This window comes from Gavia stellata, chromosome 38 (genome assembly GCF_030936135.1).
Source record: "Gavia stellata isolate bGavSte3 chromosome 38, bGavSte3.hap2, whole genome shotgun sequence".
NCBI lineage: Eukaryota > Metazoa > Chordata > Aves > Gaviiformes > Gaviidae > Gavia > Gavia stellata.
Window position 1 is genome coordinate 765,879 of NC_082631.1, and position 24,730 is coordinate 790,608.

General features: G+C 63.0%; 2 protein-coding genes across 2 annotated transcripts; one reads left to right on the top strand and one right to left on the bottom strand.

The window, feature by feature from the left end:
- Positions 1-2,531: 2,531 nt before the first annotated feature.
- Positions 2,532-12,373, top strand: ILVBL (ilvB acetolactate synthase like). The gene is given in 19 exon segments (XM_059833077.1): positions 2,532-2,600; positions 2,602-2,662; positions 2,793-2,875; positions 2,877-2,988; positions 3,902-4,029; positions 4,135-4,273; positions 4,511-4,549; positions 4,552-4,621; positions 4,726-4,829; positions 6,802-6,901; positions 8,482-8,518; positions 8,520-8,619; positions 8,701-8,821; positions 8,859-8,990; positions 10,021-10,190; positions 10,274-10,344; positions 10,430-10,501; positions 10,607-10,712; positions 11,859-12,373. Coding segments are annotated over 19 exon segments (1,884 nt in total). The 5' UTR covers positions 2,532-2,540; the 3' UTR covers positions 12,038-12,373.
- Positions 12,374-14,135: 1,762 nt separating this feature from the next.
- SYDE1 (synapse defective Rho GTPase homolog 1) lies at positions 14,136-20,619 on the bottom strand. The gene is made up of 9 exons (XM_059833076.1): positions 20,532-20,619; positions 18,992-19,016; positions 18,256-18,515; positions 16,673-17,416; positions 16,383-16,597; positions 16,159-16,285; positions 15,912-16,069; positions 15,262-15,511; positions 14,136-14,576 (listed from the first exon to the last, which is right to left on the bottom strand). Exons 1-9 carry the CDS (start codon positions 20,617-20,619, stop codon positions 14,149-14,151), a joined length of 2,295 nt encoding a protein of 764 aa, XP_059689059.1. The 3' UTR covers positions 14,136-14,148.
- Positions 20,620-24,730: the final 4,111 nt, after the last annotated feature.

The window sequence follows — 24,730 nt, forward strand, 5'->3', positions numbered from 1 at the left end:
TCCAGGACAGGGGTGGCCTTGGCGGGGGACACAGCCAGGACAGGGATGGCCTTGGCGGGGGGACACAGCCAGGACAGAGTGGCCTTGGGGGGGGACGACAGCCAGGACAGAGTGCCTGCGGGGGGGGACAGTCAGGACAGGTGGCCTTGGGGGGGGACACAGCCAGGACAGAGTGGCCTTGGGGGGGACGACAGCCAGGACAGAGTGGCCTTGGGGGGGGGGACAGTCAGGACAGGGGTGGCCTTGGGGGGGGGGACACAGCCAGGACAGAGTGGCCTTGAGGGGGGGACAGCCAGTGACAGGGGTGGCCTTGGGGGGGACGGGGACAGGGTGGCCTTGGGGGGGGGACACAGTCAGGACAGGGGGTGGCCTTGGGGGGGGGACACAGTCAGACAGGGGTGGCCTTGGGGGGGGACACACAGCCAGGACAGGGTGGCCTTGAGGACAGAGGGGACAATTGGGATGGAGTGGCCACAGGTTGAGGGTGACCATAAGGAGAAGGGGACACCGAGGATGGGGGGGGGACGGACAGCCAGGACAGGGGTGGCCTCAGAGGGGGGGACAGCCAGGACAGGGGTGGCCTTGGGGACAGAGGGGACGAGGAACCAGCGGAGCAGCCAAAACAGGGTAGAAAACCAGGGCTGAGCTTGTCCCCTTCGTCCCCAGGGACCCGTCGTCACCTCGCTGTCACCGTCACCCAGCAGGTACCACCATCCCGGCGGGAGGGGGACGACACACACCGAACCCCCAACACCGCCCCCAAAATGGGATAATTTTACCCAATTGGAGCCTTTTTTGCCCCATTTTGCTCTTGCCTTTGCTGCCGGTGAGCTGCGACCCCCACCCGCCTTTTTTTAAGCCCCAAAAGGGGGAAATTGGGGTTTAAGGAGAAAATCCGCGGTCTAAAGCCGCTCCGGGCGCGGGAAGTGACTAAAACCGTGCGTGTTTTGGGGGGAAATTAAGCCGGTTTGGTATTATCGGCTCTTCCCTTCGGGTCTTTATGCGGGCGCCAGGAATTGCAGCAGACTGACGCCGGGGTGTCGCCGTCGCCGCCTTCGTTAGGTGGTAATTATGCGAATGAGCTGGGTTTGCGCTGGCGCCTGGGGTTGAGCCGAGAATTGGACCTGGGTTCAATTAAACTGGGTTTAATTAAATTGGGTTCAATTCACCGGATTCAATTCATTGGCGTCAATTAAACTGGGTTCAATTCACCAGGTTCCGTTAAACCGGGTTCAGTTAAACTGGGTTCGGTTAACCGAGTTCGGTAAATCAGGTTCAAGTCACTGGGTTCAGTTAAACTGGGTTCAATTAAAACCAGGTTTGATTAAATTGGGTTCAATTAAACTGGGTGCAGTTAACCAGGTTCAATTCACCAGGTTCAGTTAAACCAGCTTTGATTAAACCGGGTCCGATTCACGGGGTTCAGTTGAACTGGGTTTCACTGGTTCAGTTAAACTGGGTACAATTAAACTGGGTTCAGTTAAACCAGGTTTGATTAAATTGGGTTCAGTTCACCAGGTTTAATTAAACTGGGTCCAGTTAACCGGGGTTCAATTCACCAGGTTCAGTTAAACCAGCTTTGATTAAACCAGGTCTGATTCACTGGGTTCAGTTAAACTGGGTTCAGTTAAACCATCTTTGATTAAACTGGGTTCAATTCACCTAGGTTCAATTAAACTGGGTTAGTTAACCAGGTTCAGTTAAACTGGGTTCAGTTAAACCAGCTTTGATTAAACCGGGTCCGATTCACGGGGTTCAGTTAAACTGGGTTCACTGGGTTCAGTTAAACCGGGTTTGATTAAACTGGATTCAGTTAAACCAGGTTTGATTAAATTGGGTTCAGTTCACCAGATTCAATTAAACTGGGTTCAGTTAACCAGGTTCAGTTAAACTGGGTTCAGTTAAACCAGCTTTGATTAAACCGGGTCCGATTCACGGGGTCAGTTAACTGGGTTCACTGGGTTCAGTTAAACCAGGTTTGATTAAACTGGATTCATGTTAAACCAGGTTCAATTAAACTGGGTTCAGTTAACCAGGTTCAATTCACCAGGTTCAGTTAAACCAGCTTTGATTAAACCGGGTCCGATTCACGGGGTTCAGTTAACCGGGTTTGATGAAACTGGGTTCAATTAAACCGGGTTCAGTTAACCGGGTTCAATTAAACCGAGTTCAGTTAACCAGGTTCAATTAAACTGGGTTCAGTTAAACCGGCTTCAATGCATTGGGTTCGATTAAACCGGGTTCAATTCACTGGGCTCGGTTAAACCGGGCTCAGTTAAACTGGGTTTGATTAAACCAGGTTCAATTCATTGTGTTTGGTTAACCCGGGTTAGGTTAATCTGGGTTCGGTTAATCTGGGTTTAATTCACTGCCGCCATCCCGGGGCCACCCCAGGGTTTGGGGACGGTGGCACCGTTGTCATGCCGTCGTGGTGGTTTCGGCACATCCCGCTCGACGCAACCCCATCTCATGGGGCTTTGGTTTTGGTTTTCCCTCCATCCCGGGCAACGTTTTCCAGCTCCTGGCACACCGGCATCCCCATGGATCTCCTTGCCGGCATCGGCTGCGCCTGTGCCGGGCTCCTGGTACTGCTGGCGGCGGGCGCTGCTGGGGGTGGCGTATCGCTTGGGGCTGCTCTACCAGCTCTGGCATAAGGTAGGGCGAGACGGGCGAGAACGCGTTGGTTTTGCCGAAAACCGCCTATTTTTGAAACAATCCCGGCCGACGGCTCGGCAAAGGGATGGTGACGCCGCGCACATCCTCCCGGTGAACTCCTTACCGTGCAGGTGGATCCCCGAAGCCCCGGCACGGTGGTGAGTTGGTGGCGGAGGTGCTGAAGGCGCACGGCGTCCGTTTCCTCTTCGCCTTGGCTGGTTGGCCACATCTCACCCATCTTGGTGGCCAGCGAGAAGGTGGGCATCCGCGTGGTGGACACCCGGCACGAAGCCACCGCCGTCTTCGCCGCCGATGCTGTCTCCAGGCTCTCGGGTGCGGATATGGAGGGGGATCTCATGGCCAGCACCTTCTCCTGCCCCAATGGATGGAGGATTTTGGGGGTGTCCCGGCTTGGTGGGGTCCCGGTTGACCTAAGAAGGGTTCAAACTCTCTCCACGGTGGGTTTTGTCCCCATTTATCCGCCCCCCGGAGATAATTTGGCAGCTCCGTTGGCATCTCCGGTGACGCTAAGGCAAGGAGAAGGTGGCCCATGGCCAACGCCTTCTCCTGCCCCAATGGATAGAAGATTTTGGGGTGTCCCAGATTGGTGGGGGTCCCCATTGAGTGGAGAAGGGTTCAAATGCTCTCCACGGTGGCTTTTGTTACCATTTATCCCCCCCGAAGATAATTTGGCAGCTCCGGTGAGGACAGGATGAGGAGAAGGTGGCCCCATGGCCAGCGTCTTCTCCTGCCCCAATGGGTGGAGGGTTTTGGGGTGTCCCGGCTTTTTGGGGTCCCCGTTGAGCGGAGAAGGGTTCAAAGACTTTGTGGGTGTCCAAGGTCCCTCCACGGTGGCTTTTGTCTCCATTTATCCCCCCCCCGGAGATAATTTGGCAGCTCCGGTGAGGACAGGATGAGGAGAAGGTGGCCCCATGGCCAGCACCTTCTCCTGCCCCAAAGGATAGAAGATTTGGGGTGTCCCGGCTTTTTGGGGTCCCCGTTGAGCCAAGAAGGGTTCAAAGACTTTGTGGGTGTCCAGGGTCCCTCCACGGTGGTTTTTGTCACCATTTATCCCCCCCGGAGATATTTGGCAGCTCCGGTGAGTTAATTCAGCCACTTGGGTGCCAACGAGATGAGCAACCAAACACAACCCTGAACCCCCGGCCAAAAAATCGGGGTGCAGAGGGACCCCCTTCCACCCCCCACCCCCCCTCGCCCCCCCCCCCCCCCCCCAATTTCCCCGCAGGTCGCATCGGTGTCGCCGCCGTCACCGCCGGTCCCGGCGTCACCAACACGGTGACGGCCATCAAGAACGCCCAGATGGCCGAGTCACCGGTGCTGCTCATCGGGGGAGCAGCCGCCTCGCTGCAGAAGGTGGGGGGAACCCCCCCCCAAAAAAATAAATCCCCTCCCGTTCCCGTTTTTGGGTTTTTTTCCCCCATTTTTGGGGTTCGAGGCTCATTTTTCTCATCTCCGCAGGGTCGGGGAGCGCTGCAGGACATCGACCAGCTCTCGCTCTTCAAGACGCTTTGCAAAGCGTGCGTGGCGGTGGGCGCCGTCCGCGACATCGTCCCCACCCTCCGCAAAGCCATCGCCACCGCGCAGTCGGGGACCCCCGGTAAAAAATAATAACGGGGAGTTTTGGGGCGGGGGGGGGACGGGGGACACCCCAAAAACACCCCTGAGGAGTTTGGGCGATGGGTTTTGGCCCCGCTACGGATCAGCCGGTGGGGTTTGCAGCGGGCGTTTTGGGGTGCTGCTGTTTGAATTAGGGGTGAATCACCCAAAAAGTAGTTTTGGGGTGATGTTGGGGGGTGTGTCCCCCCCCCCCCAAATCTGCACCCCGATTCTGTAGGACCCGTCTTCGTGGAGTTCCCCATCGATGTGCTCTACCCTTCCACGTGGTGGAGAAGGAGATCGGTGGCACCAAGAGCGCCCGGGGGCTGCGGGGAAAGGTGGTGCAGTGGTGAGCAGCAGCCCCCCCTCGCCCACCCCCCCCAGCACCCTAGGGTGCTGCTGGCACCCCAAAGTGTCCCAGCACCCCAATATTCATCCCCCCCACCCCGATAGGTACCTCCAAAACTACATCCGTAACCTCTTTGCGGGTGCCTGGGAGCCCCGGGACGTGTCCCCGTTGCCCGTGCAGGTGCCACTGGCCACCGAGGAGGAGGTGGGTTTTGGGGGATCCCCCCGCTATGGATTGGGGGTTTTGGGGTGTCGGGGGGTGGGGTGGGTTTGGGATCGGCTGAGGTGGGTTTTGGGGGGGCTGGGATGGGTTTGGGGTATGGCAGAGCGGGGTTTTGGGGTTAAATCAGCTGGTTTGGGGCTCAGCTGGGCCAGTTTGGGGGTTCAGTTGGGCCAGTTTGGGGGTTCAGTTGGGCCAGTTTTGGGGCTCAGCTGGGCTGCTTTGGGGGTTCAGTTGGGCCAGTTTTGGGGCTCAGGGGAGCTGCTTTGGGGGTTCAGTTGGGCCAGCTTTTTGGGGCTCAGCTGAGCCAGATTTTGGGGTTCAGCTGGGCCAGTTTTGGGGCTCAGCTGGGCTGATTTTAGGGCTCAGCTGGGACAGTTTTGGGGCTCAGCTGAGCTGGTTTTGGGGCTCAGCTGGGCTGGTTTGGGGGTTCAGTTGGGCCAGTTTTGGGGCTCAGTGGAGCTGGTTTTGGGGCTCAGCTGGGCTGATTTTAGGGCTCAGTGGGGCAGTTTTTGGGGCTCAGCTGGGCCGGTTTTGGGGCTCAGCTGAGCTGGTTTTGGGGCTCAGTTGGAACCGTTTTGGGGCTCAGCTGGGCTGGTTTGGAGGTTCAGTTGGGACAGTTTGGGGCTCAGTGGAGCTGCTTTGGGGGTTCAGTTGGGCCAGCTTTTGGGGCTCAGCTGAGCCAGATTTTGGGGTTCAGCTGGGCCAGTTTTGGGGCTCAGCTGGGCTGATTTTAGGGCTCAGCTGGGACAGTTTTGGGGTCTCTGCTGAGCTGGTTTTGGGGCTCAGCTGGGCTGGTTTGGGGGTTCAGTTGGGCCAGTTTTGGGGCTCAGTGGAGCTGGTTTTGGGGCTCAGCTGGGCTGATTTTAGGGCTCAGTGGGGCAGTTTTTGGGGCTCAGCTGGGCTGGTTTTGGGGCTCAGTTGGAACCGTTTTGGGGCTCAGCTGGGCTGGTTTGGAGGTTCAGTTGGGACAGTTTTGGGGCTCAGTGGAGCTGCTTTGGGGGGTTCAGTTGGGCCAGCTTTTGGGGGTCAGCTGAGCCAGATTTTGGGGTTCAGCTGGGCCAGTTTTGGGGCTCAGCTGGGCTGATTTTAGGGCTCAGCTGGGACAGTTTTGGGGTCTCTGCTGAGCTGGTTTTGGGGCTCAGCTGGGCTGGTTTGGGGGTTCAGTTGGGCCAGTTTTGGGGCTCAGTGGAGCTGGTTTTGGGGCTCAGCTGGGCTGATTTTAGGGCTCAGTGGGGCAGTTTTTTGGGGCTCAGCTGGGCCGGTTTTGGGGCTCAGTGCAGCTGTTTTGAGGGCTAAGCTGGGCTGATTTTAGGGCTCAGTTGGGGCAGTTTTGGGGGCTCTGCTGAGCTGGTTTTGGGGCCTGACTAAGCTGATTTTGGGGCTCAGCTGGGCCGGTTTTGGGGCTCAGCTGAGCTGGTTTTGGGGCTCAGCTGGGACAGTTTTGGGGTCTCTGCTGAGCTGGTTTTGGGGCCTGACTAAGCTGATTTTGGGGCTCAGCTGGGCCGGTTTTGGGGCTCAGCTGAGCTGGTTTTGGGGCTCAGCTGGGACAGTTTTGGGGTCTCTGCTGAGCTGGTTTTGGGGCCTGACTAAGCTGGTTTTGGGGCTCAGCTGAGCCAGTTTTGGGGGCTGACTTAGCCAGTTGTGGGGCTCAGCAGAGCTGATTTTTGGGGATCAGCTGAGCCAGTTTGGAGGCTCAGCTGGGCTGGTATTGGGGCTCTGCTGAGCTGGTTTTTAGGGCTGATTTAGCTGGTTTTGGGGCTCAGCTGAGTTGGTTTTGGGGCTCAGCTGAGCCCGTTTTGGGGTTCAACAGCGCTGGGTTTTGGGGCCAAACCTGCCAGGTTTGGTGCCCAACCGAGCTGGTTTTAGGGCTGACCGAGACGGTTTTAGGCTGACCGAGCTGGTTTTTGATGCCTGACCGAGCCAGTTTTGGGGCTGATCGAGGCGGTTTTGGGTCACAGGTGCACAGCGGTGCGCAGAGCTGGTGAGCCGGGCCACGAAGCCGCTGGTGCTGGTGGGCAGCCAGGCCGTGCTGCCGCCCACGCCGGCCGAGGAGCTGCGGTGAGATGCTTCGGGGACGGATGAACTGGTTTGGGGACGGATGAACTGGTTTGGGGAGAGATGAACCAGTCTGGGGATGGTGGAGCCAGTTTGGAGGCTGCTGAGCAGGTTTGGGGGCAGCTGAGATGGTGTGGGGACGGATGAACTGGTTTGGGGACAGTTGAGCCGGGTTTGGGGATGGATCAGCCAATTTGGGGTCTGGTTAGATGGTTTGGGGACAGCTGAGCTGGTGTGGGGACGGATGAACCGGTTTGGGGACAGTTGAGCCGGGTTTGGGACAGATCAGCCAATTTGGGGTCTGGTTAGATGGTTTGGGGATGGCTGAGCGGGTTTGGGGACAGCTGAGCCAGTTTGGGGACGGATGAACCGGTTTGGGGACAGTTGAGCCGGGTTTGGGGATGGATCAGCCAATTTGGGGTCTGGTGAGATGGTTTGGGGACAGTTGAGCTGGGTTTGGGGACGGCTGAGTGGGTTTGGGGACAGATGAACCGGTTTGGGGACAGTTGAGCCAGGTTTGGGGACGGATCAGCCAATTTGGGGTCTGGTTAGATGGTTTGGGGACGGCTGAGCCAGTTTGGGGACAGCTGAGCCAGTTTGGGGACAGATGAACCGGTTTGGGGACAGTTGAGCCGGGTTTGGGGATGGATCAGCCAATTTGGGGACAGCTGAGCTGGTGTGGGGACAGCTGAGCCAGTTTGGGGACGGATGAACCGGTTTGGGGAAAAGTTGAGCCGGGTTTGGGGGTGGCTGAGCCACTTCGGGGATGGATCAGCCACTTTGGGGACAGATGAGCCAGATTTGGGCCTGACTGAGTGCGTTTTTGGGGCCAAACCGAGCCAGATTTTGAGGCTAAACCAAGCCGGTTTGGGGCCCCAACTGCGCTGGTTTTGGGGCCAAACTAAGCCGGTTTGGGGCCCCAACTGCGCTGGTTTTGGGGCCAAACTAAGCCGGTTTGGGGCCCCAACTGCGCTGGTTTTGGGGCCAAACTAAGCCGGTTTGGGGCCCCAACTGCGCTGGTTTTGGGGCCAAACTAAGCCGGTTTGGGGCCCCAACTGCGCTGGTTTTGGGGCCAAACTAAGCCGGTTTGGGGCCCCAACTGCGCTGGTTTTGGGGCCAAACTAAGCCGGTTTGGGGCCCCAACTGCGCTGGTTTTGGGGGCCAAACTAAGCCGGTTTGGGGCCCCAGCTGCGCTGGTTTTGGGGCCAAACTAAGCCGGTTTGGGGGCCCCAGCTGCGCTGGTTTTGGGGCCAAACTAAGCCGGTTTGGGGCCCCAACTGCGCTGGTTTTGGGGCCAAACTAAGCCGGTTTGGGGGCCCCAACTGCGCTGGTTTTGGGGCCAAACTAAGCCGGTTTGGGGCCCCAACTGAGCTGGTTTTGGGGCCAAACTAAGCCGGTTTGGGGCCCCAACTGCGCTGGTTTTGGGGCCAAACTAAGCCGGTTTGGGGCCCCAACTGCGCTGGTTTTGGGGCCAAACTAAGCTGGTTTGGGGCCCCAACTGAGCCGGTTTTGGCGCCAAATGGAGCCATTTTGGAGCCCGACTGAGCCGTTTTTGGTGCATGCTGACGCCCGCCTACCCGCAGCGCGGCGCTGGAAGCCCTGGGCATCCCCTGCTACCTGGGGGGGGGCGGCGCGGGGGCTTCTCCCCCCCGGCAGCCCCCTCCTCCTGCGCCAGAACCGCCGCGACGCCCTGCGCGATGCCGACCTGGTGCTGCTGGCAGGTACCGGGGATGGGGTGGGGTTAGGGGGACGCACCCGCCATGTCCCCGTCCCCATCCTGACACCTTGTGCGTGTCCCCAAGGTGCCGTCTGTGATTTTCGCCTCTCCTACGGGCGTCTTTTCGGGCGCCGCGCCGCCATCGTGGCTGTTAACCGGGACCGGACGCAGCTTCTCCGCAATTCCGATGTCTTCTGGAAACCCCGGCCCTGCCCGAAATGGGTCGTGTGGGGTTGTGACAAGTTGGGCGTTCTCGGCAGGCGACGCCGCCTCCTTCGTGGTGCGGTTGGCGCGGAGCCTGCGCGGCTACGCCTGCCCCAAGGACTGGGTGGAGGGGCTGCGCGAGGCCGATCGGAAAAAGGAGCAGGCTAATCGGTGAGCGCCTGCGGGATGGGGACAAGGACAGAGACAGGGCTGGGGATGAGGATGGGGACAGGGATGGGCACAGGGACAGAGATAGGGATGAGGATGGGGACAAAGGACAGGGACAGGCACAGGGATGGGGACAGGGATGGGCACAGGCGTGGGGATGGGGATGGGGAGGACAGGGATGGGCGTGGGGACAGGCATGGGGACAGCGACAGGCATGAGGGTGGGGACAAAGGACAGGGACAGGCACAGGGATGGGGACAGGGGTGGGCACAAGTGTGGGGATGGGGACAGGTATGAGGATGGGGACAAAGCACAGGGACAGGCACAGGGATGGGCACAAGCGTGGGGACGGGCATGAGGACAGGGACAGGCATGAGGATAGGGACAAACCACAGGGACAGGCACAAAGATGGGGACAGGCACAGGGATGGGGACAGGGATGTGCACAGGTGTGGGGACGGGGATGGGGACAAAGCCCAGGGACAGGCACAGAGACGGGGACAGGGATGGGGACAGGCATGGGGACAGGGACAGTTATGGAGATGGGGACAGGCATGGGGACAGGGACAGGCACAGGGATGGGGACAGATGTGGGGACAGGGATGGGGACAGGCACGGGGATGGGGACAGGGGACAAGCACAGGGACCGGGATGGGGACAGGGAGGGACATGGATTGTCTGTTTACGGGGGGATCCCGGAGGAGGGATCCCCATTCCCAGTTTGGGGGGATCCCAGCCCATTTCCAACTGGGGGGGGGTCCCCATTCCCAGTCCTTGGGGGATCCCAGCCCGTTTCCAACTGGGAGAGGGTCCCCATTCCCAGTCCTTGGGTGCTCCCAGCCCATTTCCAACTGGGAGTGGGTCCCCATTCCCAGTCCTTGGGGGATCCCTGCCTATTTCCAGCTGGGAGTGGGTCCCCATTCCCAGTCATTGCGGGTTCCCAGCCCAATTTCAACTGGGCCCCCCCCTCCATTTCTTTGGGGGATCCCACCCACCTCTTCCTTGCCCCGGGGGGGGGGTCTCCCCCAAACAGGGAGAAGGCAGCGACCCCCACCCCGCAACACCTGAACCCCCTGGACCTCCTGCACCGCCTGGATGCGCTGCTGCCCCCCGAGAGCCTCCTCGTAGCCGACGGGGGGGACTTCGTGGGCACCGCTGCCTACATCGTCCGTCCCCGCCGTCCCCTCGCCTGGCTAGACCCCGGTAAGGTCCCCCCCCACCCCGGGGCACGCTGTCACCGTAGAGGGGACACATACGGGTGATGCCGCTGGCTGTTGTCTCCGCAGGAGCTTTCGGCACGTTGGGAGTCGGCGGAGGGTTCGCGCTCGGCGCCAAGCTCTGCCGTCCCGACGCGGAGGTACAGGGACGCGGTGGCCCGTGGGGATGGCGGCCACCGTGCCACCCGCGTGGCCTCATGGTGTTTGTCCCCTCCCTGGTGCCAGGTTTGGGTCCTCTATGGTGATGGCTCGCTGGGCTACAGTTTGATGGAGTTCGACACCTTCGTGCGGCACAAGGTCAGGCAGCGCCGAAATTGGGGGAGGGGGGGGGGGGAAACGGGGTCTTGTCCCCATCCTGTGGTGTCACCGGGGTGTGGTGGCCCTGTGGTTTGTCCCCTACAGACTCCTGTCATCGCACTGGTGGGCAATGACGCGTGCTGGAGCCAGATTGCCCGGGAGCAGGTGGCTTTGCTGGGCAGCAACGTGGCGTGTGGCCTTGAGTACCTGGGTGAGCACTGTCCCCCCTCTTTGTCCCCAGATTTGGGGACACCCATGTGACCCCATGACATCCTGGGGTGGATTGAGCCATGTCTGGTGGCATCATGTCACCCTGGGGTAGATCAAACCATGCCTGGTGGCATCACGTCACCTTGGATCGAGCCATACCTAGTGACACTGTGTCACCCTGGGGTAGATTAAGCAGTGCCAGGTGTCACCATGTCACCCTGGGGTGGATCAGGCCATGCCTGGTGGCATCACGTCACCTTGGATCGAGCCATACCTAGTGACACTGTGTCACCCTGGGGTAGATTAAGCAGTGCCAGGTGTCACCATGTCACCCTGGGGTGGATCAGGCCATGCCTGGTGGCATCACGTCACCTTGGATCGAGCCATACCTAGTGACACTGTGTCACCCTGGGGTAGATTAAGCAGTGCCAGGTGTCACCATGTCACCCTGGGGTGGATCAGGCCATGCCTGGTGGTGTCATGTCACCTTGGATCGAGCCATACCTAGTGACACTGTGTCACCCTGGGGTAGATTGAGCAGTGCCAGGTGTCACCATGTCACCCTGGGGTGGATCAGGCCATGCCCGGTGGTGTCACGTCACTCTGGGGTGGATCAGGCCATGCCTGGTAGCATCATGTCACCTTGGATTGAGCCATGCCCGGTGACACGGTGTCACCCTGGGGTAGATTGAGCAGTGCCAGGTGTCACCATGTCACCCTGGGGAGGATCAGGCCATGCCTGGTGGCATCGTGTCGCTTTGGGGACCATCAGGCCACAGTCAACAGTCACGTCACCTCCAGGGAGGATTAGACTCTGCCTGGTGGCACCGTGTCACCCTGGAGCAGGCCATGCCTGGTGGCATCATGTCACCCCAGATCAGGCCATGCCTGGTGGCACCGTGTCACCCTTGGGAGGATCAGGCCCTGCCTGGTGGCACTGTGTCACCCTGGGTCAGGCCATGTCTGGTGGCACCGTGTCACCCTGGGTCAGGCCATGTCTGGTGGCACCACGCCACCTCGGGGAGGATGGAGCTCGGTAGCCCAGTGTCACCCGTATCGAGCCATGCTTGGTGGCCCTGTATCACCCCAACATCAAGCCATTCCCATGGAGGTGACAGGGCCACCACCACTGTCCCCTCCCTTACAGACTACCACGCGGTGGCTGAAGCTCTGGGTGGCAAAGGCTTTGTGGTGGGTCGCCCGGACCACGAGCGGCTGGATGCTGTCCTCCGTGCCGCGCAGGATGCGTGCCGCCAAGGCCACCCCGTCCTCGTCAATGCCCTCATCGGCAAGACCAACTTCCGTGACGGCTCTATCTCTGTCTAAGGACAGTGTCCCCAAAATGTCCCCACCGTGTCCCCAGCGGGGCGGGGGGACGATGACAGAGGAAACGGGTGGGTTTAGGTGACACCGGTGCTGCTCACCCAACCCAGGGGACAGCCACGTCCCCCCCAGCAATAAAGCAGCACCATGTGCCCACACCCGCCATCCTGTGCCATCGCTTTGGGTGCCAACACCGTGGGGACACCCCAAGTGACACTTTGGGGACTGTCACACCCCCCGCCTTGTTGAGACGGCGTCGCGCCAACACATGCACAAAGCCCGGCGGCGAGTGCAGCTTGTGTCATTTATTGCTGGTGACGGTGACAAGGTGGTGGCGGGGCGAGGAGGGGGGGTCAGGCCACCCTGGGGGGGGGACAGGGGACAGCTCTGTCACCCCCCTGGCCCACCTGCACCCCCTGCCCGGGCGCTTTAACACTGGTGGCTCAGCCCGGCCGGGCCGGTGGTTTCACATTCAGCTGGTTCCTTTAAGGTTAATACTGAGCAAGGCTGGTTTTGGGGAGGGGGGGTATTTTGGGGAGCCCCCCCCCCGCTGTAACACTGGCAGTGGGTTTATTTTGGGGGTAAAAAGGGGGGTTTTTTGGTGCAGACTGCGGTGACGGCATCCGCCATCCGTCCACGCACACACACGCACACGAAGCTTGAGTAATAAATAAAGCTCAGCGCTCCCGTACCGATAGCCCTCACCTTGAAGGGGGGGGGGGGGGGCTAAAATTGGGAGGGGGACCCCAGTGAGGGTTGGGGGGTGTCCCCGTTGCCACCCAGGCTGGGCGCGGGTGGCAGGAGGGAGCCCCATCGCCCTCCTCGGGGTGCACACGCAGCAGGGAAGGGGGTTTGGGGGAGCGTGGGGGGGGCAGCCCCCCCCACCAGCCTGAGCGGTGGAGGTCATGGACCCTTGTCAATATTTCCTAATACTGGTTTTGTTTTTTGGGGGGCAGCAGCCTGGGGGGGCCCCCCAGGGAAGGGAAAAGGGGGTGAACAGGCACTTGAGGGCAAAATTTGGCCATATAAAATAAAAAAAAAAGCCGAGCGGGAGGCACGGAGCCCCGCGTTCCTCCTCTGCCCCCCCCCCCCACAAAAAAAAAAACACCGGGGGGGGTCAGAAACAAGAGCTGGGGCTGTTTTGGGGGTGCCCCCCCTTCTTACCGAAGGCAGTGTCGCCCTCACTGTTGGGGTCCCTCCTGCTCGGCGCTGTGCAAATCGAAGGCAACTAGAGGCAAGTGCTGCTTTTTTTGGTCGCTCTCGCACCGGCGTCAGCACCGGCGTCGGCATCGGTGTTGGCATCGGCATCGGTACCGGTGTCGGTATTGGCACCGGTGTTGTCATTGTCTCTGGTATCAGCATCGGCGTTGGCATTGGCACCGGTGTTGGCATCGGTACTGGCGTCGACATCAGCACCAGTGTTGTTATTGTCCCTGGTATCGGCATCGGTGTCGGCATCAGGGTTGGCATCTTGTTATTGTCCCTGGTATCGGCATCGGTGTCGGCATCAGGGTTGGCATCGGTACTGGTGTCGACATTGGCACTGCTGTTGTCATTGTCCCCACTATTGGCATCAGTACCGGCATCAGCACCGGTGTCGGCATCGGTGTTGGCATCGGCACCAGTGTCAATGTTGTCATTGTCCCCGATATCGGCATTGGTACCGGTGTCAGTGTTGGCGCCGGCATCAGCATCAGTACTGGTGTCGACATTGGCACTGGTGTTGTCATTGTCCCCGGTATCGGCATTGGTACAGGTGTCAGCATCGGCACTGGTGTCGGCATTAGTGTTGGCATCGGCATAAGTACTGATGTTGACATTGGCACTGGCGTTGTCATTGTCCCCAGTATCGGGATTGATAATGGTATCAGTACCGGTATCGGCATCAGTACTGGTGTCGGCATCGGTGTTGGCATCGGCACCGGCGTCAACTTTGTCATTGCCCCTGATAATCGGCGTCAGCACTGGCGTTGGCATCAGTGTTGACATCAGCATCAGTACTGGTGTTGACGTTGGCACCGGTATTGTCATTGTCCCCAGTATCGGCATTGATAACGGTATCAGCATCAGTACCGGTATCGGCGCTGGTATTGGCATTGGTATCGGCGTCGGTCTCACAGGCAGACGTTGATCTGCTTGGCGAGCTCCCGCTCGAGGTCGAGGATGAGCGCGTCGAAGTCCTTGAGGTTGAGGCGGGGGCCGAAGGGCGCCTCAGGCTCCTCGCCCAGGGTGAAATCGGCCATGAAGAGGGTCCGCCGGTGCGGGGACCGCCGCGCCGGCACCCCGGTCTCGCCGTCGCCGGCCGCCACCTCGTCGTAGTCAGCATCGCCGGCCGTGCCGGGTACCAGTAGGAACTGGTGGTCGCAGATGCTCCAGTCGCCGGCATAGCGGTTGCTGGGGGGGCTCTCCGGTCCTCGGGGACGGTGACGGGCCACCACCGCGCTCTCCAGCAGGTCCAGTCGCAGTGGTGGCCCCCGTTGCTGCTGCGGGCAACCAGGCTGAACCCCCTCCTGAAGTTGGGGGGCCGGGGCTGAACGGGGGGCTGCAGAGGGAGTGGTAAAATGAGGGGGGGGTGTCACCGGAAGGATTGTTGGTATTGGGGGGGTGGGGGGGTGGGGAAATGGGGGGGCCACGGAGCTTTTGCTGGGAAAGGGGAGACCCCAGCTCAGCTGCTGGGAATGGCGGGGGCAGACCAGCAAGAAATGGGGGGACCCCAGAAGAGCTGTTGGATGTGGGGGGGCATGGACTGGCTGCCAGAAAAATGGGGGGACCCCCAGATGTTTTGCTGGAGATGGGGAGAACTGCTGGATGGTGGAGGGGGTACGGAGCAGATATGTGGGGCTGTGGCCCACAGAGCAGCCACCAGAAAAGGCGGGGGGGACCCCAGGACGTTTGCTGGAGATGTGGGGGGGCCACGGTCCAGCCACCAGGAAGAGGGGGGGCCCCACGGCAGCCATGTGGGGGTCACGGACCCCTGGAGCAGCTGCTGGGGACGGTGGTACATGGGGGGGGGAGTCACAGCCCCCCTTCCAGGGCTGGGGAGCCCCCCAAGAGCAGCCATATGGGGGTCACGGACCCCTGGAGCAGCTGCTGGGGACAGTGGCACATGGCGGGGGGGTCAGAGACCCCCAGATCAGATGTCACTGATGGTGACCCAGGTGGTGGCCGTGCCAAGAGCCCCCCCCAAAGTGTGGGGGGTGCAGATGTCCCCCCCCTACCCCGCTCACCCGGCCAGGCCTGCAGCAGGTAATGCAGCACCTCGATGTGCCTCTTGAAGTCAACGGCGCTGGCGATGTCCTCGCAGTGGGCGTAGCTGCGGTTGCCAGTGCCGGTTCCGGTGCCGGAGCGCCGGGGCTCCTGATTCTGGGTGAGCAGGACGGGTCCGAAGCAGACGGCGATGTTCTGCGAGTTCATGCGGTTGAAATCGTGGAAGGAGGCCACCAGGCTGAGGTGGTCCAGGAGCCGCGTCAGCGTGGCCTGGGGGACGAGGTGGCCTCAGTGGGGACGTCCTCTGATGCCACCCGGTTGTCCTACAGCCCTTCCCGAAACAGAGCCGAGGGGAATCACCCCAGGGGATTTGGCTGCGGGATGGTCCCTGATGTCACCGGGGCCAAGTCACACAGCTAATGCGGAGGTGTAAATAAATGCTTAGATAATGGGGGGGGATGTGAAGACCCCCCCAAAAAATGCTTGGGGGGGTTCTGAGAAAGGAGGTGACACGGGGACGTGCACCATTGCATGTGCCACAGATCGGTAAATAAGGACTGTCTGCAGCGGTGACTCGGGACGGGGGAGACCCCGGGGCTGAGTGGCAATGGGATCCCCCCCTAATCCCTTGCGGCGGCTGGGCACCCCCTTTTCGGCACCGGGCACCCACCTTCTCGACGTCGGGCAGGCAGTCGAGCAGGGTGACAGCGTCCCGCTCTCCCGGGGGGGTCCGAGGGGGTCGCTTGGCCATGGCCTCCAGCACGACGTGGTAGAGCGTGGGGGTGATGAGCGGCGTGGGCAGCTCTCGCAGGTAATCCTTGAGGATCCCTGCGGGCGAGGGGACGTGGGGGGGACATCAGCGCAGTCCCAGGGGGTGCATGGGGACTTGCGGAGCACCCCCCAGGGCAAGCACCTACCCGTGATGACGTTGATGTCGGGGTAGAGCTGCTCTGAGAGCGTCACGGCCGCGCTGTCCCTCTCGAAAGCGTCGCGAAGCTCCTTCTTGACGGCGGCCGAGCCGCAGAGCCGGTACAACCCCACCACCTGCAAACAGGGACGCCGTCACTGTGGTTCGGGGATGGGGGGGGTTTTCATCCAGCGCCGCTCCCCCCCGTAGCCGTCACCGTAAGTCCCTGCTCACCTTCAGCCCCCGTTTCTCTATCTCAGCCACGCATTTCTGGATGAGCAGGGGCACCTTGGTGGCCGTCTTCTCCCTCTCTACCAGCTGGCCCAGCTCCACGCCGAAGACACGGGCTTCCCGCTCACCGGGACTGTCCCATTGCTCCACCAAGGTGAATTTGGAGTAGAGGACACCGCGAGGTTGCAGCCGCACTGCCAGCTGCTGCGCCCGGCAACCTGCGGAGCCGAGCGATGCCGTTAACGAGGTGCCGAGTCGCCAAACCCTAAACCGACCGCACCACCCGGCCGTACCTCTGAAGATGTGGGGCAGGACCACGGTGCCGTGGCAGCAAAGACGGTTGCGGCAGGAGGTGGGATCCCAGGAGAAGATGATCACCTTGAGGTGCTGGGCACCCTCCAGCTCCAGGTTGAAGGTGTGGTTGAGGCCGAGGAACGCCGTCTTGCAGGGCAGCAAAGCCGTGCGAGCCCGGTTGGTCGCATCCACCTGCAACACACAAAAAACCTCCCGGGCTTCGGCCCGTGGCGGCTTTAGGTCCCGCACACCGTGGAGGTGGACGCTGACCAGCCCCGAGATGTGCTGCCCGCACCGCGGCGGCGTCTCCCCGCAACTGTAAGGGCGGAAAGCGCCCACGTCCAGCCCGTTTTCCCCATCCTCCGGCTCGGCACGTGCCCCGGCTTTAGCCAGCAGCTCCGGGGAGTCGCCGTCGCTCAAGTAGCCGCCTTTGCCAGCCGCTTTGGCTCGCGGCAGCCCCGGCTGTGAAGCCACGCTGCTGTCTAGGTGGTAGCGGCTGATGACGTTGCTGGATTCTTTGCGGGTTTCGGAGGGTGAGGTGCCACCCTCTTGGCCCCGGGGCCGGGGGCTGCGTAGGCTCAGCTTCCTCCGTAGCTCCGGCAGCTTCTTCATCTTCATGGAGAGGCGACGAACGGTACCCGGAGATTTCACCTTGTTGAGCGAACGGCCTTTTTTGGGGCTGGCAGGGGGCGAGGGGGTGGCCAGCCCCGTCCCTGAGCTCACGCATGGGATCGGCATCTTCCCTGTGGGGGGGGAAAAGAGGTGAGTGGGTCCTGGGGGGCACGGGGAAGCCTGGGTGGGATGGGGCTGCTCCCCGGAAACTGCTGTGGGGTGGAGGGAGGGTCCTGTGGGATTGTGTGGCAGCGGTGGGGCCTGGGGGACACTGTTCTGGGGGACTATAGGGTCTGGGGGACAATGTCGTGGGGGATGGGCAAGGGATGGGGACTCTGGGGGACAATGTCCTGGGAGATGGGGAAGGGACGAGGACTGTGGGGTCCTGGGGACACTGTCCTGGGGGATGGAGAGAGGATAAGGAGTGTGGGGTCTGGGGGACACTGTCCTGGGGCGGGGACAGGGACTGTGGGGTCTGAGGGACAGGGAGTGTGGGGTCTGGGGGACACTGTCCTGGGGTGGGGACAAGGACTGTGGGGTCCAGGAGACATCCTTGGGGACAGGGACCATGAGGTTCGAAGGACACTGTCTAGGGAGACTGGGAAAGGACAGGAACCACTGGACTGGGGACAGGGAAGGGATAGGGACCATGGGATTGGGATGATGCCGTCCTAGGGGACAGGGACCATAGGGTCCAGGGGACACTGGGGACGGGGACCATTGGGTCTGGGGACCATGGGGTACAGAGGGCACAGCGGACAGGGACCATCAGGTTTGGGGACCAGAGGGTGCAGGAAACCTCACGGGGGACAGAGAAAGGACAAACCGCAGGGTGCTGCGGATGGAGACAGGACTGTGGGGTCCAGGGGACACTCTACTGGCAGGGTGACAGGAGGACAAGGGCTGTGGGGGACCGGGGGCCACCACTGTCCCCCCTCTCCCCAACCCGTAGCCGTGTGCCACCCCTCACCGCAAGCCTGGGTCCTGCCAGCTCCCGGCTCCTCTCCTCGACCAGCCGCGGGCAGCGCCAGAGCTGTGCCGCTGCGGTGTCCGGAGCTCTCCGCCGTTCCCAAACCTCCCCGGAGGGGGTCTTCCCTACCCGTCTTCGGGGGTGACTCCGCACCACGGCCCCACTCGGTGTCACGGCTCCCTCCGCCCCACATCTTCCAGGAGCTCCCAGGCTGGGGGTCCTCATCTTCGGGGATGGGGTTGTACCAAATCTCGCCCTCGCTGCCAGCAGCACCAGCATCCGCCTCGGCTCCACAGCCGGGCTCATCCAGCCCTGGTCCCTTCACCGATGACAGCACCCAGTGCCGGCTGCTCCGCTCCAAGCTCTGCAGGTAGGCACCGTGCCCAGGGCTCCTACCGGGACCACCAAGCTCCCCGGAGCCATTCACCGCCTCATCTTCCTCCGCCGGCTCCACGTCCTCCTCGCTGGGTTCTTCAATGCCAGGCTGGGGGCTGCCGGCGGCAGGGTCTGGCTCGCCGGCATCTGCCGGATCCGGGGAGGCTTTGGGAGGCAGCGGCCGCCTCTCATCGCGGCCGCCGCAGGAGAAACGGGCCCAGTTCTGTTTGCGGGATGCCGCCGGCACCGGCTCCACCGATGCCGCCTCGGGGTCCACTGGAGAATCGGGGCTCGGTGGTGGATGCTCTGTGGGAGGAAGGGAAAGAGCTGGGCTCAGCGCAGGGGTCCCCGAAACACCAACGGGGAGCCCACCGGGACACGGGGACCTCTCTCTCCTTCCCCCTCAAGCATCCCACCAGGCCACCCACTGTCCTCACCCTGAATCCGTTGCCATCCCGGATGGGACCCCCCTTCCCCGTGCCGGCTCTGCCGGGGCGGCGGGCAGGCGCAGGCAGCTGCACGCAGCCCCTTGCCAAGCGGGATTTCCGGTTGTTTACTGCTGGCCGGACCCGCGGCCGCGATCCCACTGCCCCGGCACGGGCAGGGGGAGCCCCGGTAGGGCGGGAGGGACATGGCCAGATCCCTCTGCACCCCAACGGGGACAAGGCTGTACCCCAACGGGGATGGGAGTGGCTCTGCCTGTGTCCCCTGGCTCCGTGCTGCAAGGCAGGGTCCTGCCCCCCTGCACCCTCTGGCTCACACACACAGGGGGGGGTCCCCCCAATAGTGCACCCCAATTCCCCGCACCATCCCCTCAGTTCATTTGTGCCCCCCACCCAGGTCGTCTGCATCCCTCCAACTTGTGCACCACAATTGCCCTGCACCTCTCTACCTTGTGCACCCCAAACTCCCCTGCCTTGTGCACCCCAATCCCCCTGTGCCCATAGCAGGGTGCCCACCCCCCCCGTGGAACCCACAGACCCCCAGGATCCCCCCCACTGGTGATGTCACGGCTGTGGCTTGGGACACGGGAGCTTGACACCCCCGGAGATGTGGGGTGGGGGCAGGAAGGACCCGGGGTGGGGGGACACCCCAATTCCTGTAGGGCAGAGAGGGAGCTGGGGTGATGAGGACCCTTTTCTTGGGGGGCAGAAGGGAAATGGGGACATGGGGGGGGGCGGTGTTGCTGGGGGAACAGGACCCCAGGGTGATGGGGGACCCTTCCTGGGGAGGGTCCCTTCCTTGGGGGACAGGAGGGGCCCCTCCTGTGGGGACAGAGGGATCCTTCCTGGGGAGGGGTGTGTGTGTGTGTGTGTCCTTCCTGGGGGGGACCTTCCTGGGGGGTGCAGGAGGGACCCCAGGGTGATGGGGGTCCCTTCCTTAGTGGGGGGGGTCCCTTCCTTGGGTTGGGGGACCCCTTCTTGGGGGTGTCCCTTCGGGGGGGGGCAGGAGGGACCCCAGGGTGATGGGGGTCTCTTTCTTGGGGGGGGGGTCCCTTTCTTGGGTTGGGGGACCCTTTCTTGGGGGTGCCCCTTCGGGGGGGGGCAGTAGGGACCCGAGGGTGATGGGGGTCCCTTCCTCGGGGGGGGTACCCCTTCCTTGGGGGGGGCAGGAGGGACCCGAGGGTGATGGGGGTCCCTTCCTCGGGGGGGGGGTACCCCTTCCTTGGGGGGGGCAGGAGGGACCCCAGGGTGATGGGGGTCCCTTCCTTAGTGGGGTGGGGTCCCTTCCTTGGGTTGGGGGACCCCTTCTTGGGGGTGTCCCTTCCTGGGGGGGGGCAGGAGGGACCCCAGGGTGATGGGGGTCCCTTCCTCGGGGGGGGGTACCCCTTCCTTGGGGGGGGCAGGAGGGACCCCAGGGTGATGGGGTCCCTTCCCGGGGGGGGGGTGGGGTGTCCGTACCTCTGTCCTTGGCGTCCGACTTCTTCCCGCGCGGGCGGTCGCGGCCCCTCAGGCGGGAGAAGGTCCGCCGCAGCAGCGGCTCCGCCATCGCCCGCCCCGCTCCCCCTCACGGGGTTCTCCTCACACCGCTGGGCCCCGACCCCACCCCGGCCCTACCCGGCTCCCTCAGCCCGGCCAGGTCCCCTCAGACCGGTCCCCTCAGGCCGCTCCGGTCCCCTCAGCCCGGTCCCCTCAGCCCGGTCCCCTCAGCCCCCCCCGGTCCCCTCAGCCCGGCCCGGTCCCCTCAGACCGGTCCCCTCAGGCCGCTCTGGTCCCCTCAGACTGTCCAGGTCCCCTCAGGCCGCTCCGGTCCCCTCAGACCGGTCCCCTCAGACCAGTACCCTCAGACCGGCCCGGTCTCCTCAGACCGCTCCGGTCCCCTCAGACCGGTCCCCTCAGACCGGTCCCCTCAGCCCCCCCCGGTCCCCTCAGACTGTCCAGGTCCCCTCAGCCCCGCCCGGTCCCCTCAGACCGGTCCCCTCAGACCGGTCCCCTCAGTCCGGCCCGGTCCCCTCAGACCGGTCCCCTCAGGCCGCTCCGGTCCCCTCAGCCCGGTCCCCTCAGCCCCCCCCGGTCCCCTCAGCCCGGTCCCCTCAGCCCCCCCCGGTCCCCTCAGCCCGGTCCCCTCAGCCCGGTCCCCTCAGGCCGCTCCGGTCCCCTCAGACCGGTCCCCTCAGACCGGTCCCCTCAGGCCGCTCCGGTCCCCTCAGACTGTCCAGGTCCCCTCAGCCCGGCCCGGTCCCCTCAGCCCGGTCCCCTCAGCGCGGCCCGGTCCCCTCAGACCGCTCCGGTCCCCTCAGCCCGTCCAGGTCCCCTCAGACCGGTCCCCTCAGACCGCTCCGGTCCCCTCAGCCCGTCCAGGTCCCCTCAGCCCGGTCCCCTCAGACCGCTCCGGTCCCCTCAGCCCGGCCCGGTCCCCTCAGACCGGTCCCCTCAGACCGGTCCCCTCAGCGCGGCCCGGTCCCCTCAGACCGCTCCGGTCCCCTCAGCCCGGCCCGGTCCCCTCAGACCGGTCCCCTCAGGCCGCTCCGGTCCCCTCAGACTGTCCAGGTCCCCTCAGCCCGCTCCGGTCCCCTCAGCCCGGTCCCCTCAGCCCGGTCCCCTCAACCCGGTCCCCTCAGCCCGGCCCGGTCCCCTCAGCCCGGTCCCCTCAGCGCGGCCGGGCCTGGAGCGGCGGCGCCGCCATCCCGCGGCGCGAATTCCTGGGATGCCGCCGGCAGCGCTGCCGGGAGCTGTAGTCCGGAACCACGGGGACCCCCCCCGGGACCGAGACCCCCCCCCTGAACCGGGGACACCCCCTCCCCGGACCGGTAGGACCCCCCCGCCCCGGAGCGGGGCCAACCCCCTCAAGGAGCGCGGTGCCCCCCCCGGATCCCCCCCGGCCTCGGGCCCGCGGTCACAGTGTGCGGGAGTGTGGGGAGCCCTCGGGGGGGATCTGGGGGGGTTTAGGGGGGGCTGGAGGGTATTTAAGGGCGGCTGGGGGGTATTTGGGGGTGCCCTGGGGGATATTTGGGGGTCTGGAGGGGAATTTAGGGCGATCTGGGGGGTATTTGGGGGCCCTGGGGGGGTAATTGGGGGAGCCCGGAGGGTATCTGGGGGTCTGGAGGGGGATTTAGGGGGTTCTGGGGGGTATTTGGGGGTCCTGGGAGGGTAATTGGGGGTCCTGGGAGGGTAATTGGGGGAGCCCTGTGGGTATTTGGGGGTCTGGAGGGGGATTTAGAAGGGTCTGGGGAGTACCTGGGGGTCCTGGGGGGTAATTGGGAGAGCCCTGGGGGTATTTGGGGGTCTGGAGGGGGATTTAGAGGGGTCTGGGGAGTTCTTGGGGGTCCTGGGGCGTAATTGGGAGAGCCCTGGGGGATATTTGGGGGTCTGGAGGGGGATTTAGGGGGTTCTGGGGAGTACTTGGGGGTCCTGGGGGGTAATTGGGGGAGCCCTGTGGGTATTTGGGGGTCTGGAGGGGGATTTAGAGGGGTCTGGGGAGTACTTGGGGGTTCTGGGGGGTAATTGGGGGAGCCCTGTGGGTATTTGGGGGTCTGGAGTGGGATTTAGAGGGGTCTGGGGAGTTCTTGGGGGTCCTGGGGCGTAATTGGGAGAGCCCTGGGGGATATTTGGGGGTCTGGAGGGGGATTTAGGGGGTTCTGGGGGGTATTTGCGGGTTCTGGGGGGGTAATTGGGGGAGCCCTGTGGGTATTTGGGGTTTGGAGGGGGATTTAGGGAGGGCTGGAGGGTATGTAAGGGGGGCTGGGGGATGTTGGGGGGTATTTGGGGGGGTATTTGGGGGGTTTGGGGTGTATTTGGAGGGTCCTGGGGGGTATTTGGGGTCTGGGGAGTATTTGCAGGGGGGGTGTCTGGTGGTATTTGGGGGTCTAGAGGGGGATTTAGAGGGGTCTGGGGGGTATTTGGGGGTCCTGGCGGGTAATTGGGGGAGCCCTGGTGATATTTGGGGGTCTGGAGGGGGCTTTAGAGGGGTCTGGGGGGGTATTTAGGGGTGCCTTGGGGGATATTTGGGGGTCTGGAGGGGGATTTAGGGGGTCTGGGGGCTATTTGGGGGAGAACTGGGGGGTAATTGGGGGAGCCCTGGGGATATTTGGGGGTCTGGAGGGGCATTTAGGGGGGGCTGGAGGGTATTTAAGGGGGACTGGGGGATGTTGGGGGGGTTCGGGGGGGTATTTGGGGGGTTTGGGATGTATTTGGAGGGTCCTAGGGGGCATTTGGGGTCTGGGGAGTATTCGCAGGGGGGGTGTCTGGTGGTATTTGGGGATCTGGAGGGGGATTTAGGGGGGTCTGGGGGGTATTTGTGGGTCCTGGGGGGTAATTGGGGGAGTCCTGGGAGATATTTGGGGGTTTGGGGGTGTTTGGGGGAGACCTGGGATGTATTTGGGGGTCTGGGAGTTATTTAAGGGGGTCTGGGTGGTATTTGGAGGGTCCTGGGGGGTATTTGGCGGTCTGGGAGGTATTTAGGGAGGTCTGGAGGTTATTGGGGAGCCTGGGGGGGTTATTTGGGGGTCAGGGAGGTATTGAAGAAGGGGGCATTTGGGGGACCCCTGAGGGTATTTGGGGGGATCTGGGGAGTACTTGGGGACCTGGGGGGTATTTTGGGGAGCCTGAAGGGTAATTGAAGGGCTCATGGGGGATTGTGGGGAGCCTGGGAGGGCCCAAGACCCCCCGGCCCCCCATCCTCCGTGTGGCATCACCCCCCAAACCACTGCTGCTCCGCTGGGGGACCCCCAAACCCAGACCCAGGAGCCCCCCTGCACCCACCCGCCCCACGTCATGGGGGGGTCTCCCGTCCCACGCAGCCCCTCCTGCGTCACTGGAGCAGGGCCTCACTCTGCACACGTGTTTATTGCTCCGCAGCGACCCTCCCCGCTCCACCCCGTACCCCGAATATTCCCCGGAGATCCATCCATGGACCCCACACGGTTGTGCTGAAGATCGGGGCTGCATCCCGGAGCGCTACAGGTCGGATGTGACAAGTGGAGAGGGGTTGGGGGAGCCCTCGCGTGGGGGGTGGCGGGTGCTGGGGGGCTCTTGGGGTGTCCCTTGCACGCTCAGGGGCGTCCCTCGCACACCCAGGGGAGTTTGCTCGTGCAGGGGTAGTCGTACCACTCGCCGTCCTCCCTCATCACCGCGCAGTTCTCCTGGTGCCCGCCGTTGGGCTCGTTCCTGTGCCACGAGCTGTGATGACGGGGTGGGGATCAGGACAGATTGGACGTGTTCCCCCACCGTGTCCCCAAGCCCCCATCCCCTTGTCCCCAGCGTCCGCCGGGCTGTACCTGCTTTCCCGGGGTAGGATAGTCCCGTTCGCACGCTTCCAGGTACCCTCGACCTCCTCATCCCTGATGCCGAGCCAGGAGGAGCTTTGCAGCATAGTCCGGATGTGATCCTGGGGGCAAAGGCAGCGTCACCCCCATGGCAGAGCCCCCCACAGCCCCCTGCCCACCCTCGGGGACAGCGGGGGACAGCAAGTCCCAGTGGCAGGTAGAACCTGATGCCATATCCCCCCTCAATATCCCCACTGCTGACACAACCTCTGCCCTGGAGTGGGGAGACGTGTGGGGAGTTTGGGGTTTATTTTGGTGCCGGGGGGACGGTTCGGAGGAGGTTTGGGGTCGGGGACGGCAGGGTGAGGGTCCGTGGGGCACTAGGGCTGGGGTTAA